We start from the raw sequence: 17,903 nt of genomic DNA, 5'->3' as shown, positions 1-17,903 counted from the left end.
AAGACATTAACCTAATAAACACCTACACCAAGTTTGAACATTCTAGCTCAATTAGAAAAGGAATTAATGTGTTCCAAAGTCTCGGCCAATCAAATTGCTTATCGCTCTGCTTACCCTAAGCAGAAAATGCTCATTATCGAGACTTAGTCAAGGTATTGATATAATAAAGCTATACACCAAGTGTCCTCACTCTCCCTTTTAATTAGAACTAAAGTTATCAGGTCCCAAAGCATCAACCAATCAAATTGCTTATCTCTGCTTACCCTAAGCGGAAAATGCTCATCTTCGAACTCCATCAAGGCATTGACCTAATCAACACATACACCAAGTTTGAACATTCTAGCTCAATTAGGAAGAGAGTTATCGTGCCCCAAAGTATCAACCAATCAAATTGCTTATCTCTGCTTACCCTAAGCGGAAAATGCTCATCTTCGAACTCCATCAAGGCATTGACCTAATAAACACATACACCAAGTTTGAACATTCTAGCTCAATTAAAAGTTATCGTGTCCCAAAGCATCAACCAATCAAATTGCTTATCTCTGCTTACCCTAAGCGGAAAATGCTCATCTTCGAACTCCATCAAGGCATTGACCTAATCAACACATACACCAAGTTTGAACATTCTAGCCCAATTAGGAAGAGAGTTATCGTGTCCCAAAGCATCAACCAATCAAATTGCTTATCTCTGCTTACCCTAAGCGGAAAATGCTCATCTTCGAACTCCATCAAGGCATTGACCTAATAAACACATACACAGAGTTATTGTGTCCCAAAAAGTGTGACGGACAGACAGACGGACAGACAGACGGACGAACCCATTTTAATAGTCCCCTGCTTTCTTCGAAAGGCGGGGGACAAAAAGATAGGTTGCCAGGCAACAAAACATATGCCCACAGCAGCTAAATCGTCCGAGCAGTCGACAAGGATTGTCGCATATATTTTCTTTTGTAGGTAATTATGGGAATTTAATAGACAATTTCATACAGATGACATTATAATTTTCATCGTTTGAGGGTTCACAAGGTTCTAAAAACTAAAACAAGGGCCATAACTCTGGAAGTAATCTACAGAAATTGTTGAAATTCGACAGGCTTTTCGTTTTACTAATTCAAATAATGCATATAAATTTCATACAGATCGGATGATAACTTTAGTCTTTCTAACGTTCACAAGGTTCAACAAAGTAAAACAAGGGCCATAACTCTAACATTCAATAGGCTTCTTCATTTCACTAATTTAAATGATGCATATAATTTCATACAGATTAGGTGACAACATTTGTCATTCAAGCGTTCACAAGATTCAACAAAGTTAAACAAGGGCCATAACTCTAGATGTAATTAACGGAAATTTGCTAAAACTCAATAGGCTTGTTCGTTTTACTAATTTAAACGATACATATAAATTTCATACAGATCGGATAATCATTTTTGTCAGTAGAGCATTCACAAGGTACAACAAAGTGAAACAAGAGCCATAACTCTAGAAGTAATTGACGGAAATTGCTGAAATTCATTAGGCTTCTTCGTTGCACTAATTTAAATGTCGGATATCAAATCCAAACAGATCAGATGATAACTGTTGTCATTAGAGCGTTCACAAGATTCAACAAAGTGAAACAAGGCCATAACTCCTAATGTAATTAACGGAAATTGATGAAATTCAATAGGCTTCTTTGTTTTACTAATTTAAATGATGCATATAAATTTCATACAGATCGGATAATAACTTTTGTCGCTAGAGCATTCACAAGGTACAATAAAGTGAAACAAGGGCCATAACTCACGCATAATTAACGGAAATTGCTGAAATTCAATAGCCTTCTTCATTTCACTAATTTAAATGATGCATATCAATTTCAAACAGATCGGATGATAACTGTTGTCATTAGAGTGTTCACAAGGGCCAGAACTCTAGATGTAATTAACGAAAATTGCTGAAATTCAATAGGCTTCTTTGTTTTACTAATTTAAATGATGCATATAAATTTCATACAGATCGGTTGATAACTTTTGTCGTTAGAGCGTTCATAAGGTGCAACAAAGTAAAACAAGGGCCATAACTCCAGAAGAAATTAACGGAAGTTCTTGAAATTGAATAGGCTTCTTTATCTCACTAAAGCAAACAACATATATGAATTTCAAAACAATCATATGATAAATGTAGTCTGTAGAGTGTTCACAAGAAATTGTGGACGATGGACAGACAGACGGACCGACAGATGGACCAACGGCAATATACGACCACATTTTCATGTGGGCGTATAAAAACGAGATGAAATATAGATCTGTATTTTAATCAGATTGAGTTTGTCAAGTGATGTTGCTCATACGTAGAAAATCTCTCTACACACCATCTGAAATAAAAATTAGATGGCTTACCATGAGTTTGTCCAGTATTTATCGAAAGTGATCCATTTAAACTACAAAACAAAAGATGTAATTCATACACATGAAAGTAATGGAGTGAACCCGCTACATTACTTTTTTAAATATAATAAATTTGCCAATATTGGTGTTGCACTGTTTAAATCCAAAATCCAAGCCGTTGATGGATTAACTCCTTAATGACAGTAAAACAGATGGGTGATACGGTTGGTGATAAAAGATAAAATTAATAATTCACAGGTAATTTAATATTCCTCAAGGAACAAACTTGACAAGACTGTATTTTAAAATACAGCCAAAGGGTGGGAATACACCTATGCAGCAGCTATGTCTCAACAACAGATTATTTGAAAGGATCTAGGACCCATCAATATAAACCTGTAACGGTAAAACCTGAAACTTAAGAGATGACCAAATTTAGTAAGGATCTAGAACCGATCATTATAAACCTGTAACAGTAAATCTCTTTGATTTTGGGGTATATTCAATGCCCGGAATAACTTGCCGTCTGAAAGTCAGGAGCGGCTTTGGATATATACAGGAGAATTTGGGGTTATTCTTCTGAAAGTCTTTCTCTAAGCCCTTAACGGGTTATTCTTCCTGGGTAGTGTTTTTTTCCCCATAAGAAAACATGATATAAGGTTTTTCTTACAAGTATTCTGGGATATTCTCATTTTGGGTACATGTAAACACTGTACATGTAAACAAAGACGGTTTATAAGCAAGATAAAGTCCTCCACTTCGGTTATGCTGGGGAAGAAAGACTTTCCCCAGCATAACCTCAGTCTCATTCTTTATCCTACACAAAAATCTCTTACATGGCATCTATACAAACAGTCCTACCTTGTTAAAGAACAATCCTATAATTCAGTTGTGTCTGTCGAGAAATTGGCAAATATATTATTTTCATATTTAAATCCAACATTGACTTTTGCGGTATTATCATCACGTGTGCAAGTTTGAAAAGTTGGCTCAACCAGGCATCATTATCCTTATCTGTTTAACCAAGGATCTTGACAATTAAGTTGCAGAGCACTGAAAATCGATATGGTTCTTTCTCTAGCGTTTACGAGGGGGAATAGTTATAACAAAGGGTCAATTCGATACAGGTAGTTTTCTCATGAACCTAATGCTTCCCACCAATTATCAATAAAATCAGTTAAAACTACTGTCTCTTTTAGGAGGACGGATCAACCGACAAACGGACATGGGTGACAAAAAAATGACTATAAATAAATGTGAGAAACTTCCCATGAATTGAAACAGGTAATACAAAAATATTACAGACGGTTTGATGGGATAAATTTTGACTATGTCAAAATGATGCATTCCATATTAAAATAATTAATAGAATACAATATCAAAAACCCATGGTTTTATCCAACATTTCGTCAGTAAATATACTAACTTTTTCAGGGAAGATGATTTATTGTTGAAATCCACATGGCTTCTTCAAATTACTATATGGACAATGCAAATAAATTTCATGCTGATTGCTAGAGCATTCAAAACATTCTGCAAATTAAACAAGAGCCATATACTCAGGCATCGATAATTCCGCGCACATGCGCACGGCGTGCGCAGGCACAATCATTTCAAAAAAATTTTTGCAGGCACATTTTTAAAGATGTAGCCACGCCGGGCGGTGCCTGCGCCCGGCACCATTTTTTGCCGCCCAGCACAAAGAAAAAATCGAAGAAAGCCGCCCAGTCGTATTTAAACCCCTTCGTCCTTCTCTGTACACAAACTCGGCGCTCGAAATTTACCACGGCAAAAACGGCAAAGCCATGGTAAAAGCTGACGTACGTACGTACGTAAACCATGTCTGACACGGCATAATTTATTTTGGTGTGCCGTAGTAGACCCTATCATCCCAAATTAGTTTAAAGAAAGATGTATTGGTATTTTGTTTATTTAGACTTAGAAGATGTGTAGGCCTAGGTCTATTCATTTTACAATTATTCTACGGTCTTTATATTTGTTTATATGCCGTAAATAGGTCACCCAGACCAATTTACGGCACTCCGATGTTAAAGGTTTGAATGTCGTAATTGTCCAACAAGTGCCTGCAAATTTTCACGTTTCTTATCTTATTTCTTACTCGTGTTGACCGTGGATTTGCTACGGCCCGAGAGTAGGACTAGGAGGACGATGAGAGCTTTCTCAGTTTCTGTCTGACCTGATTCTCATTCCACCGTAATAATAATAATATTCGTGAGACACGTACAACAACTTTACAAACAAGTCAAATAATACAACGTGTTTTAATTATCAATATCTACCTGTTGTCATAGATCGTTGTACTCAAATAAAAGTAATAAAGTAATATTTGAAAAAAAAACCCCAACAAAACAACAAATACCGAAAGGTCCTCAACTTATCTATCCAGAGAAACAGAGTGGGGCGGGACAATTTTATGCTCAGTCGGGTGGTGTCAAAAAGTTTTTAGATCCCTGTATCATTGATGAAAATTAAAAAACCCCAAAACAACAAATACCGAAAGGTCCTCAACTTATCTATCCAGAGAAACAGAGTGGGGCGGGACAATTTTATGCTCAGTCGGGTGGTGTCAAAAAGTTTTTAGATCCCTGTATCATTGATGAAAATTAAGTGAATTTGGTAAAATTTGAATATATAAATGGAAATTTGATTTGCACTGAACCAAATACAAAAGGCAGCAGATGCTCTGAAAATACACAAAGAAGGGTTTAATTTTCATAAAAGACCACGCCCCCCTCCCAAAAAAATTTTTGGACTCGCTCTGCTCGCCACATATATTTTTACAACACTCACCAAATCATGGCTACATCCCTGTGTTTCAGTATGACCCTGCAGGCACATTTTCAAGTGTGTGCGCAGGCACACTCAACTTTTATAGAGCCCTGCATATACTCTTGAAGATATAAACAGAAATTATTAGCATCTTTATGTCAATAATTTGAATAATTCACATAAATTAGAGCAAATAGGTTATACAAAGTGATTAAGGGCAATAACAAACCTTAATCTCTGTTCTGTTGGCTTTAATCCTACAATGCCACACATATGACATGGTATCCGAATACTACCACCAATGTCGCCTCCGATACCTAAAAGAGAACCTCCTCCCCCAATAAGTGCTCCTTCACCACCACTAGAACCACCTGGAGATCTGGTAGAATCATGGGGATTTGTAGTAATTCCATACAATGGATTTGAGCACTCAAACCTGTTAACAAAAAGTGTCATAAGCTTAGAAATAATTGAATAGTATTAGTATACAGGCAATCTTTGCACCTTTTAAACCAGACATAATAGACAAGGTACTTTACAGGTATGGAAGTCAAAGGGAAATATCTGCGGCATAATGGAAATCCCATAGTGAAATCCGGAGTTTAAAGTGACAAGACTATGGATGACTGTGACACAAAACTCTGATTCATTCCCATCTAAGACTATAAGCAAACTGTAGCCGTCCAGTCACAGTAATGCGATAAAACCACTGTTTGCAATGAAATTATGCAAATCTGATACAGCTGGTGGAACTTGAGGAATCTAACATTGACATCAATGGTGTAAACATTGAAAATTGGCTAGATACTGATTAAAATATGAGGTCATGGTAGTTTTGAATTTATAACAATTTCATCAGGAAATCTCTAGATTTCGGTCCTAAATGAGTTATCTCCCTTACAGCTATCCCCTGGATCCATTCATTGAATCTGATATGTATATGTTTGTCTGTGATATCTGCGTATTGTGTCTTGTCCATAGATTTGTTTTGTGTGATTATGTGTGGTGCAGTCCCACTGCACTCACTATTAGAATTTAGAAACCTGTAGTTTGTGTAATTCCTTAATTGTTCCCTATTTTATGAGATAGTCAGCATTATTAATATTTAAAGACAATTCTAAAAGAAAGACTGGTACATGTAGAAAGTGGATAATATATTTGAAATAATTTAAAGTTATGATAATAAAATGTAATGATGCTTTATGAACTTATATAAATTAAACTTACGTCATCATTGTTTGTGGTATATTTGTTCTAACAAAAGGAATAGCACCAGCTGCTTTGATTACCTGATAAAATTACACAGAGTTAATAAATGTGAATAGTTAAAATATGATTTATAATTGGGATTGGCTTACCATCCTTGGAGCCAGAGAGAGAGAGAAATGGGGTTTAACGTCCATTCAACACAAACTAGGTCATTTCGGGAATAACACATGGTTCAATTTTATTTCAATAATTCACTTGCGCATTGGGGTCTTTAACAGTAGGAGGAAACCGGAGGACCCGGAGAAAACCCACAAGGTTGGGCAGGCGACCCTACTCTTGTCATGTACAACCATCCTTGGAGCCAACAAGTAAAAACAATATAATTGTTTAGTAATACCTGTATGCTTTTTTCTGATATTTTTAATTACTAAATATATATACATGTATATGTAAAATACTTACCTTTACTAAAACTGCATCATCATCTACAACTTTATCTAGAAAATAACTCATTCCAGCTGTCACAAAATAACCCTGCAAATACAGATTTTATATAATGTTTCAGAAGGCAGTGATACTACATGGCAATATAGGGGGGGGGGGGGGTGCTTGAGTGTCAGTTCGGAATGTCCCAAATTGACAGAATTGCAATCAAGTGATATGGAATTCAGCCCTGTCACAGTTCTGCCAGTCCCGACAACTGGGGTGGTGTGAGTAGAATCGTGACGTATTTTAAGTAACAAATATGTTTCAGCTGTCATGATTGGTTGAGATATTTTTTATGCAGTCGGCACATGTGTTGTACTGCGAAATTCTCCTTTTCACCCAGTTGACACTATTTTTGGAATTGAGAGAATTTAATTCCGGAATGTTCAATTCAGTATCCCCATGCATATGTATGACAGTCTAGTGGCAAATCTTTAAATATACCATACCTTTATACTGTAGCATTCTTTAATACTTATAGGGATACCATGTAGTTTTCCTTTTGGTCCAGTTTGGTTATCTAATTCTCTTGCCCAAACCTAAAAAAAAACAGACAAGAATCAAACTTGACAATAATAATCTGTTAATCTTAAGCTTACATGTGTTGTACATAATTTAACAGGCTGCAATAGGGTACTGTGCAAGACAAGAAATTGAAATGCGATTTGAATGAAGGTGGTTGAGACCTACTGTATTCTCTTATCTCAAATTACAACTGGATGGCTTATTTCAAGTTGAACAAAGAAGTAATACACCAGTTGAAATATCGGATAATTACTATTGTTAAATAGTTTCAATGGTATTTAGTAATTGAATTGAAAATACACAGGACACAATTCTATATAATACAATTACAGTTTCTTACTGATTAACTTTTTGACTAAACTTCTCCAGTCTTTATCATACAATTACTATTTATTACTGAGCAATGTTACTTTTGACATAGCTTCTCTAGTCTTTATCAAGCAATGAAAAAAACATTAGATTTTAACCATATAAATACCTCTGCTTCTTTTATTGGTTCAACTATACAGTTTGTTTTATCATTTACTTCAAGAGCCTGTAAAACACAAATTGTATATCAGAACTTTGTAGATTCCATGGGGCAAATGTCTACATGCCTTGAAATATCTTTCAAATGTGTGTCTGACACCATGTCAGGCTGGATAAACATTGTGCCGGACATTTAAAACTTTTAGTCGGACATAATATTCTGACATTTGGGTTGGCACAATGTCTATCAAGATCTGTTGACTGATATCTTTTGCTGCAATCCACATCGAGTGAGCCAGGCCAGTTTTGCTTACTTTTCGGTTTTTCGACGAAATAGGTTTTGATTTGTCACTGATATAAAAATGTTAAGCATTAAATTGCCGCGAATGTCGTGATACTTGGGGTAAATACATGCCAGTACCCATTAAGATCGTAACTATTTGTTGTATGATTAAATAAAAGATGATCGAGACTATGAGCTATTAACTGTTCGTTACAATAGAAATCCCTAATTTCATTGGCACATATCATTCAATAATATAGCTTCCCGTCTTTGACAATGTTGGCCTAATCGCGCGATAATTTCCTGCCTTTTCTATAAAGGGTTGAAAATACGATCTTCTTATTAATTAATAAAGTATTATTTAGATCAGCAGTTAATAAATGTTGAAAACGATACGAATCTTGACCAATCTCCCATTTTATTTTGACATAGCAAATTCTAAAATATAAATCCCTGTATAAACTGTAGTGGCTACTCAATCTATGTACACGTTACCATGAAAACATGCAGAGATTACTACGCCGTAAATACGACATTGGAATAATAATAATATAATAAGGAACTTCTGGTGTATGGATAATTATTTCACTTCAATTTATGAACATGTAAGAAATTAACAGGAAGCCTTTTTTGTAAATATGCAGGAATAGGTTTCATCAAAATTTTTAATAAAAGGTTCTATGCTGAAATACATACAACCGAATTACACCATTCGACTGACGACTGCTTAATGCGTATCAGCATTGGATTTATTGAGAAAATATCAAATCTCTGAAGCGTGACATCGTATAAATTCCACAACAATATATATTTCATCTCGTAAGATTCCCTTGAATATATGTGACAATAATCGGTAAATTTCAGTATTCGGCACCTATGATAAATTTACTACACCCGTCTTCGAGACATTGTTGTACCTTCACTCATTGGGTTGAACCACGATATCAAAAATATTTGATTGCCCATCGAGCATGACCCTGTCAATATTTGGTTTCACATAGTTTTTTTCTGGTTATGACCTTGTTAGAATAGTTAGGTTAACAAGCCAACAGTGAGGCTGATGTCCCCCGCCGAAATAGGAAAATAATTAGAGGACACATATAAATTTATCACAAATAAGCGGAACGGACAGACAGACAAACAGACAGACGGACGAACCCATTTTAATAGTTCCCTGCTTTCTTCGAAAGGCGGGGGACAATCAAAGTAGGAGAGTTATTGTTTTCCAAAGTCTCGACCAATCAAATTGCGTATCGCTCTGCTTACCCTGAGCAGAAAATGCTCATTATCAAACTTAGTCAAGGTATTACTGTAATGAAACTATACACCAAGTTTCATCAATCTCACTTAATTAGAACTAAAGTTATCGTGTCCCAAAGCATCAACCAATCAAATTGCTTATCTCTGCTTACCCTAAGCGGAAAATGCTCATCTTCGAACTCCATCAAGGCATTGACCTAATCAACACATACACCAAGTTTGAACATTCTAGCTCAATTAGGAAGAGAGTTATCGTGCCCCAAAGTATCAACCAATCAAATTGCTTATCTCTGCTTACCCTAAGCGGAAAATGCTCATCTTCGAACTCCATCAAGGCATTGACCTAATAAACACATACACCAAGTTTGAACATTCTAGCTCAATTAAAAGTTATCGTGTCCCAAAGCATCAACCAATCAAATTGCTTATCTCTGCTTACCCTAAGCGGAAAATGCTCATCTTCGAACTCCATCAAGGCATTGACCTAATCAACACATACACCAAGTTTGAACATTCTAGCCCAATTAGGAAGAGAGTTATCGTGTCCCAAAGCATCAACCAATCAAATTGCTTATCTCTGCTTACCCTAAGCGGAAAATGCTCATCTTCGAACTCCATCAAGGCATTGACCTAATAAACACATACACCAAGTTTGAACATTCTAGCTCAATTAGGAAGAGAGTTATTGTGTCCCAAAAAGTGTGACGGATAGACAGACGGACAGACAGACGGACGAACCCATTTTAATAGTCCCCTGCTTTCTTCGAAAGGCGGGGGACAAAAAAGTAATACTATTGATTAATAGACTTTTATGTCCATTTTCCGATTGTGGGTTGTGACATGCAAGTTAGAGAATATAGAGCTACACGTACGACAGCAAGTAAAGTTAGAAATTCACGAAAGGTAGCAGTCTACCGTACATTTATTTTCTGAAAATGGCCAAAAATCTGCAGATAAATTTTTCCTACGACAAAATGACAGAACATTTGGAAGTTTCGTGGAATTTGACGGGATTTTATCCGTGTCCGACCAGTTATTTCCAGACAGGAATGTTTATTCTACAGAAATGGAATAAAATGAAATGGAGTTTAGCGTCAAACCTTTCTGCACCATCTGGGCATACAGCATGCAAATTCTGCCTACTATTCATCAAATTCTAGTTCCCAACACTTCTTTTATGTGTATTGCATGACATTTCCAGAAAGTTGCCAAAACACATTTGCTACATGTGATAGTCTATGTAAAGGATCAAGTTGAAATATTTTCAAGCCAAATTTTTCCATTTTATTACGTCATAATAGAATAGTTGCCCTAAAAGTCATTCCATTAAAAAACCGATATGTCAAGATTCTGTTATGTGTCAATACATATCTGCTTGAAAAGCTAGATTCCATACCTTATATTGATAGGCTCTTAATACATCAATGGCTTTCAATTCTCCATTTTGAAGTTTACTTTGTAACTGTGTTATTGATAAATCTGTTATTACTTTACTCTTTGCTTCATTTATCTGTAATATAAAGTTATATTTGAAAATCCTGCCAAAGTTTATTGTAAAGACAAAATAAACATCAAGTCTTCAATCTTGCAAGTATTTCTTCAACCAGCGGCTGCCAGGCAGGCTACGCCCACATTTTCGAGAGATGGATAGAAAACAAGCTAAAACGAAAGTGATTTTTCCTACAATCATGGGCCATAATTCAGGAAGTTCCGGTCCGATATGCGCGAATATCGAAAGGAACCGAGATCTTTGGGTTATAAACTTACATTTCAAGTTTCAACAAAATCGGATAAAAATTGTGACCTCTATAGGGTCCATAATCCTTGATATACCATATTCTTACGCTATTTGAGAACGAACGGCGGCCATTTGCCATTTTGTCTGTCAGTTTTGGGCCGATTTTCACGAAATTCGAACTCAACCGTCCTTAGGGTTTAACGGTGATATAATAATACGTTTTTTTTAGATCGGATAAAAATTATGACCTCCAAAGGGTCCACAAGCCAAAAAACGCGTTTTTGCGTACAATCAGGGGCCATAATTCAGGAAGTTACGGTCCGATATGCGCAAATATCAACAGGAACCGAGATCTTTGGGTTATAAACTTACATTTCAAGTTTCAACAAAATCGGATAAAAATTGTGACCTTTACAGTGTTCACAAGCCAAAAACTTGATTTTTCGTACAATCAGGGGCCATAATCAATGACGTTATGGTCCGATAGATGCCAATATCGAAAGGAACCGAGATCTTAGGGTGATAAACCTATATTTCAAGTTTCATTGAAATCGGATAAAAATTGTGACCTGAAGACTGTTCACAAACAATTGTGGACGGACGGGCGGACGGATGGACAGGAGCGACGACAATATACGTCCACATGAAAATGTGGGCGTATAAAAAATTAATACAAACACAGACTTATCAATATTAACGGTTATCGTCTCTAAGAATGAAATAAGTTAATTAATAAACCAAAATTCAATCTTACTCCATCATTCTGTAACTGTTGACGTAATCTGGCACATGACTTTTTAACTTCATCCTTTCTTTGTTGAATTCTTCTCTTACGATTATACTTCCTGTAAATCTGTGTTGCCAATAATACACCAACTCCTAAACCTGTGAATACAAATCAGATTGATAGTTTATAGTCTTTGCTAGACTTACATTCTTTAATTAACCCATGGGTTTCAAGCACATTTGTTCAACTGTTTGAGACAAACAATCTCAACTGGCATATATGCCCATGTTGTAAAACCATGAGCATCGCCCTTGTATCTAGATAAGTTGTCAAGTTTTGTCCTTGTTAGATGTATCTATATTTCAAATATGACCAAATCTGAATTAATGTAACTACTGATGTAATGTCTTACCAACGAGTTTCCAATGTTTCCGCAGGACAGATGCACCACCTCTGAAAGCATGAACGGGCATAGGCATCTTTTCTTCTTTGTTGATTTATCCTAAATAAATTGAATACTGTAACTAAAAAAAGTAAAATCTATTGAGACAAGAATTACCTATTATGTGTACGTATGTGTACAATTTAATCCTAATCCCATGTTATGGTATATACATGTAGTATAAGTAGAATTTTTAAACTAATTAAGCTGTTTGACAGATCTTACAACAAAATTATAAAAGGATTTTTACAAGTATCATGTACAAACTTATTCCACGAAATCCTAGAGCTGGCAAGTGGGAGGAAATTGTAGAAAGACTGTGTGGTAAGACTACTTTGACTTTGTTTTTAATTGAGGTAAACCTATCATACCCACTTAATTCTTAACAGTGACTCAAAGAAGTGACACCATAATATCTAATGTCATTGAACAATGTAAGCATCACTACAGTAGTTGAGATAAATCATAGAGTATATTATATGTTAACATGGTATGTTGTGTTTGGTAATGTTGAAAGTAGGTCAGAGCTTGGGTTTTCAATAATACTTAGTCTAAAATTGTTTTGAAAATTATGGAAGAATAAGTTGAAAATATTATTCAGTTTAAACAATATTTTATTCAATAAGCTGAATTGGATTGAACAACAAGCAAAGGCCTAAATAAGTTCTCTCTAAACATATAAAATTGTTGAATCTTATGTTTACAAAATATTATTTCAATGTTTACAGTTCAAATATACGTATTTTAGTTTTACAATTTGCAATTTTCATAGCTCTACAATACCAATGTCACAGTGTTAAAATATAGAATACACTTTTCAATAATACAAATACAATATAAGTTATTTTTTATACTTCTCCATTCTGCATTTTGCATTATAGAAAAATGCATTATAGAACTTAGCATATTAGAACATACATGTATAACTTATATGGAATCTACGTAGGACTGGACAATAATTTCAGTAAATCAATATATCGCAAAATGTAAATTTTATTGACAATATTTTTTTTACCATTAAAAATACATGTACCACAATAATCCAATATATCATTTGACTCTAGATTATCGCCATTCCTCTAACAATATTCTTGTTTTTTTATTGGTCATACATAAGAATTTATACTTCATAAATCCATACTCCACGGAGCTGTATTAAGGCATAAGAGCTGGACAATAACTTTTATAAATCAATATATCGGAATATGTAAATTTGACTGACAATAATTTTTTGATACTGCAATAATCCAATATATCGCTTGACTCTATATATCTCTTTCTCTAATAATATTCTCTTTAGGAATATCATATTTTATCTAAACATATGTAAGCTTGACCTTACAATGATTTAAATTAACATTCTTCTCATATAAATTTGATTGAAGGGTTTGCCAACCCTTTTCCAGCCTTTTGTCTGGAGAGAGAGAGATAGAGAAATGGGGTTTAAGGTCCACTTGACACAAACTAGGTCATTTCAGGACTAACATATGGTTCTATTTTATTTCAATAAAGTGCTTGCGCATAGGGATCTTTAGCAGTGGGAGGAAACCGGAGGACCCGGAAAAAACCCACAAGGTTGGACAGGCGACCCTACTCCTTGTCACATACAACTGGGGAATCGAGAGAGAGAGAGTAATGGGGTTTAACCTCCACTCGACACAAACTAGGTCATTTCGGGACTAACACATGGTTCAATTTTATTTCAATAATTCGCTTGCGCGTAGGGGTCTTTAGCAGTGAAAGGAAACCGGAGGACCCGGAGAAAACCCACGAGGTTGGACAGGCGACCCTATTTTCATAGATTTTGTGCTAATCATAAAACATTGAAAATGGACTACTAACCACAGAGCATTGGGATTAGACCCTGATCAATTAAAATTATGAAATAAAGTGTGTTTGTTTATATGTTGGCCACAAAGTTGACTATAATTGACAAGGATGTTGTGCCTAATATAATTTATTAAAATATATATAATATACAGGGTATTTACAATTGTGGGGTGATGATCAATTGTTTCCAAATTAATGATGTCTTCAGTTGCTATTTTTGTTGTCCAAACTCAAACAATCGGAAGGTCGCGCAATGTTGTGATTGCAACAGACGTGATTGTCAAAATTTGTCAATCATTAACACACCTTCATCATATTAAGATGGTTTAGCTCATCACATGATGTACAATGTTGTGATGAACACAGTCAAACTTCTTTTTTTGTTGGGATATTTAATTGTGCAATGGCTTTTATTCAACCGGAGATGATTTCAAATACATAAGCAAGTTTTTAATAACAATTTTTCAGTAGTTTATTCACAATACAATCGAAGAAATCCATTTAAAATTTACCACGGTTCAGACAGTAATTTTTGTCCTAGTCCTGACTTTTTCCGAATGCAAATGAGGTTTGTCATAAATTCCTTATAAAGTCTATGTTCTAATGTGTTGGGCACCAAATGCTGGGAAAATTTGGGCACACAATTGTACTTTGTAAAAGTTGTATAAAAAAATATTGTGTTCTTGAATGCGTCCAATTTAACAGCGAATTTAAATTCAGAGTGTCTATAGTTAGGCAATTAAAGGACCTAAGTCCGTAACTCAAAATCCTCCAAAATCTTCGACATCGAAAACACGAATTATTGGTCAATTTAAATCAACATTGATGATGTCAACTTACCGGGAAAAGATGAGCTTCTGATATCTGATATTTAAGATAAAATAATTTTTTTAACATTGGTACACGAATCGTGTACCATAATGCGCTTCAGCCCCAGTTGTATTGAGAGACTCGAGGGACGAGGCTAGACACATTGCACCAAATCAAATGGAGTTATGTAGACTAGAATAACTAGACGCTAGAAATTTGCACTCGATTGAGATTGCTGACTTATTTCGCCGAACATAACTGATTTGAAATTGGAGTAAAAACGGAAACCATTAAATGTAAATCAGTTTATATACATTCATAATACAGTATTATATGCGTTGCGACCCACTTTTGTGAATTTCTAGGTCCCAAATGTTAGCGATTTAGCTCCTTTAAATAGAAATCTTAAAACTCGAACCCTCTATTGTTTGGAGTACAGTAAGCCACAAATTATAGTTACATAGACAACTGTTTTTAGTTGTGTATATTACAAGTAAATAAAATTTAGTTCTCTTTTATTGATGATTTAGAAATTAAGAACTTATTCATCGCAAAAGAGATATTATGATTATTATGTAACATACTACGAAACCTAACTACATTTTTGGGGCACCAACCACCACCGCCCCCCCCAGTAAAAAATTTTCCCGTACGCCTATGTCTATGCCTATAGGCCTAATGCAAATTGCAGAATGGAAAAGTGTAATGTAATATGCAAAAATATAACTAGTATCATTATACTGTAACTGTAAGCCTAAGGTATTTTGTACTATTGAAAAATGTAGGCCTATTCTGTAGGCCTATTTTATTACTGTGACATTGGCGTTGTGGAACAATGGATATTGCAAATTGTAAAACTAAAATACGTACCGGTATTTTGAACTGCTGACATATGCAGTTTGCAGAGAATGTTGAAATAATATAGGCGACGTTGATCTTCCATAGAAAATGTACAATTTATTTAGTCTGAACTACTGAAAAAGAAAAAGGGCAATTTTTGGCACTGTCGGTCTTATTTTGTTATTCCTAACCTAAGAGAATGTCTACCTTCCATTTTAAACATAAATGAATAAATCGTCGTGAATTTCGGCGTTTATAGATGTAAATTTGACATACACGTTCGAAATGACGTAATAAATCCGCACGATTCACTATCTCCTCAAAACATCCGAGCGGTGCAAGGTGTTGGTAAATGATACTGATAGATCCTACGAAGCGAGACCGCTCTAGAGCGAGGCCGCTTAATGTCAGTCAATTTGATTGACAGTTCGATATACGGCCTGAAAATTATGTATAGTACTAGAAGCGGTTAAAATGAGAATTTGGATGTTCCTGCACCTGTTCCTTATGATTATATGTTGGATCATTTTTATACGCCCACATTGAAATGTGGTCGTATATTGTTGTCGCCGCAGTCCGTCCGTCGGTCCGGCGTCCACAATTGCTTGTGGACTCTCTAGAGGCTAAAGTTAATATTCGATTGACTTTAAATTTATACACAGTGTTTAAGGTCATGAGACGAAGAAGCGCTAGCCTATTGATTTTCACGATTTCCGATAATTGCTGCCAGAGTTATGGCCCTTGATCACTTTGAAAAATCTTGTGGACGCTCTAGAGGCTAAAGTTAATATCCGATTGACTTTAAATGTATACACAGTGATTAAGGTCATGAGATGAAGAATCCTATTGATTTTCAGCGATTTCCGATGGCCCTTGATCACTTTGAAAAATCTTGTGGTCGCTCTAGAGGCTAAAGTTAATATCCGATTGACTTTAAATTTATACACAGTGTTTGAGGCCATGAGATATTGATTTTCAACGATTTCGGATAATTACTGCCAGAGTTATAGCCCTTGATCACTTTGAAAAATCGTGTGACGCTCTAGAGGCTAAAGTTGTCATCCGATTGACTTCAGATTGATACACAGAATCTTTATGACTTGAAACAGCTAAATCCATGATGTTAAAAGTTTCGTATACTAAACGGTAGCATGGGACAGAACTTTATAAAAACCAAACAAATTCTAATGGTTTTCTGATAATTACTTAATGAGTTGTTACTCTTTTAAAATCAGATTTTAATTTATTATAAATGTTTCATAACCGAAACCAGCGGCTGCCAGGCAGGATATGCCCACATTTTCGAGAGATGGATAGAGAACAAGCTAAAAAGAAAGTGATTTTTCCTACAATCAAGGGCCATAATTCAGGAAATTACAATTCGATATGCGCAAATATCGACAGGAACGGAGATCTTTGTGTTATAAACTTACATTTCAAGTTTCAACAAAATCGGCTAATGAAGACAGGCATACGCCTACCCATATCCATAGCATCTTCGACATCCACGAAATAGCGGAATTTATCGCACATCGGCCTCGCTGTAGAGTGAGTCTTTTTCTTTTATTTTGAAAGATTTTTGGGTATTTTTCGATTAATTTATATTTAAAAAAAATATATTTCAGTAAGTATTATCCTGTATATCTCAGAAATAGTGACATTCATCACCCTATATCACAAATAGAATACAATTACCCTTGCTGTGCAGTGTGCAGTCAGACTTTTTTTTGCGTTTGAAAGATTTGGGAGTATTTTTTCAATTGATTTTCATAAAATAATATTTCTTTCGAGTGTTTTGCATATATTATTAAGCACATTATCCTATATATCCCTGAAATATGGAAATTCATCATCCAATACCGCGTATAGAGCCTAATCGGCCTTGCTATGCAGTCATCACATTTTGAACCCAATCGGCCTCGCTATGTAGTGAGTCTTTTTATTATGTTTGAAAGATTTTAAAGTATTTCTTTCGGTTAATTTTCATAGAAAAAAAATATTTGGGTAATTTTATTATATAAATTAAGAAAAGTATTTTATATATATCACAGAAATAGTGAAATTCATCACACTATACCACATACGCATTCGGCCTTGCTGTGCAGTGGGTCTGTTTGTAATGT

The 17,903-nt window shown here is 35.2% G+C and overlaps 1 protein-coding gene across 7 annotated transcripts in view; it reads right to left on the bottom strand.

Moving 5' to 3' along the window:
• LOC126819069 (vitamin D3 hydroxylase-associated protein) overlaps positions 1–16,174 on the bottom strand; it is a 31,878-nt gene extending 15,704 nt beyond the window's left edge. Inside the window, exons 1-11 of one of the 7 annotated variants that reach the window (XM_050546891.2) lie at positions 16,057–16,148; positions 15,811–15,914; positions 12,271–12,382; positions 11,886–12,016; positions 10,790–10,903; positions 7,861–7,917; positions 7,307–7,396; positions 6,834–6,905; positions 6,390–6,451; positions 5,392–5,598; positions 2,385–2,425 (exon numbers count right to left, since the gene is read on the bottom strand). In XM_050546891.2, the coding sequence (XP_050402848.1) occupies positions 2,385–2,425; positions 5,392–5,598; positions 6,390–6,451; positions 6,834–6,905; positions 7,307–7,396; positions 7,861–7,917; positions 10,790–10,903; positions 11,886–12,016; positions 12,271–12,337 (841 nt within the window). In that variant the 5' untranslated portion in view covers positions 12,338–12,382; positions 15,811–15,914; positions 16,057–16,148. Of the gene's footprint in view, positions 1–2,384; positions 2,426–5,391; positions 5,599–6,389; positions 6,452–6,833; positions 6,906–7,306; positions 7,397–7,860; positions 7,918–10,789; positions 10,904–11,885; positions 12,017–12,270; positions 12,383–15,810; positions 15,915–15,971 lie in introns of all 7 variants that reach the window. The other 6 variants (XM_050546896.2, XM_050546893.2, XM_050546892.2 and 3 more) reach the window with 6 other exon arrangements.
• Between the last annotated feature and the right edge of the window lie 1,729 nt (positions 16,175–17,903).

Source organism: Patella vulgata, chromosome 4 (assembly GCF_932274485.2).
Source record: "Patella vulgata chromosome 4, xgPatVulg1.2, whole genome shotgun sequence".
Lineage (NCBI taxonomy): Eukaryota > Metazoa > Mollusca > Gastropoda > Patellidae > Patella > Patella vulgata.
This window is presented reverse-complemented; position numbering and strand designations above follow the sequence as displayed.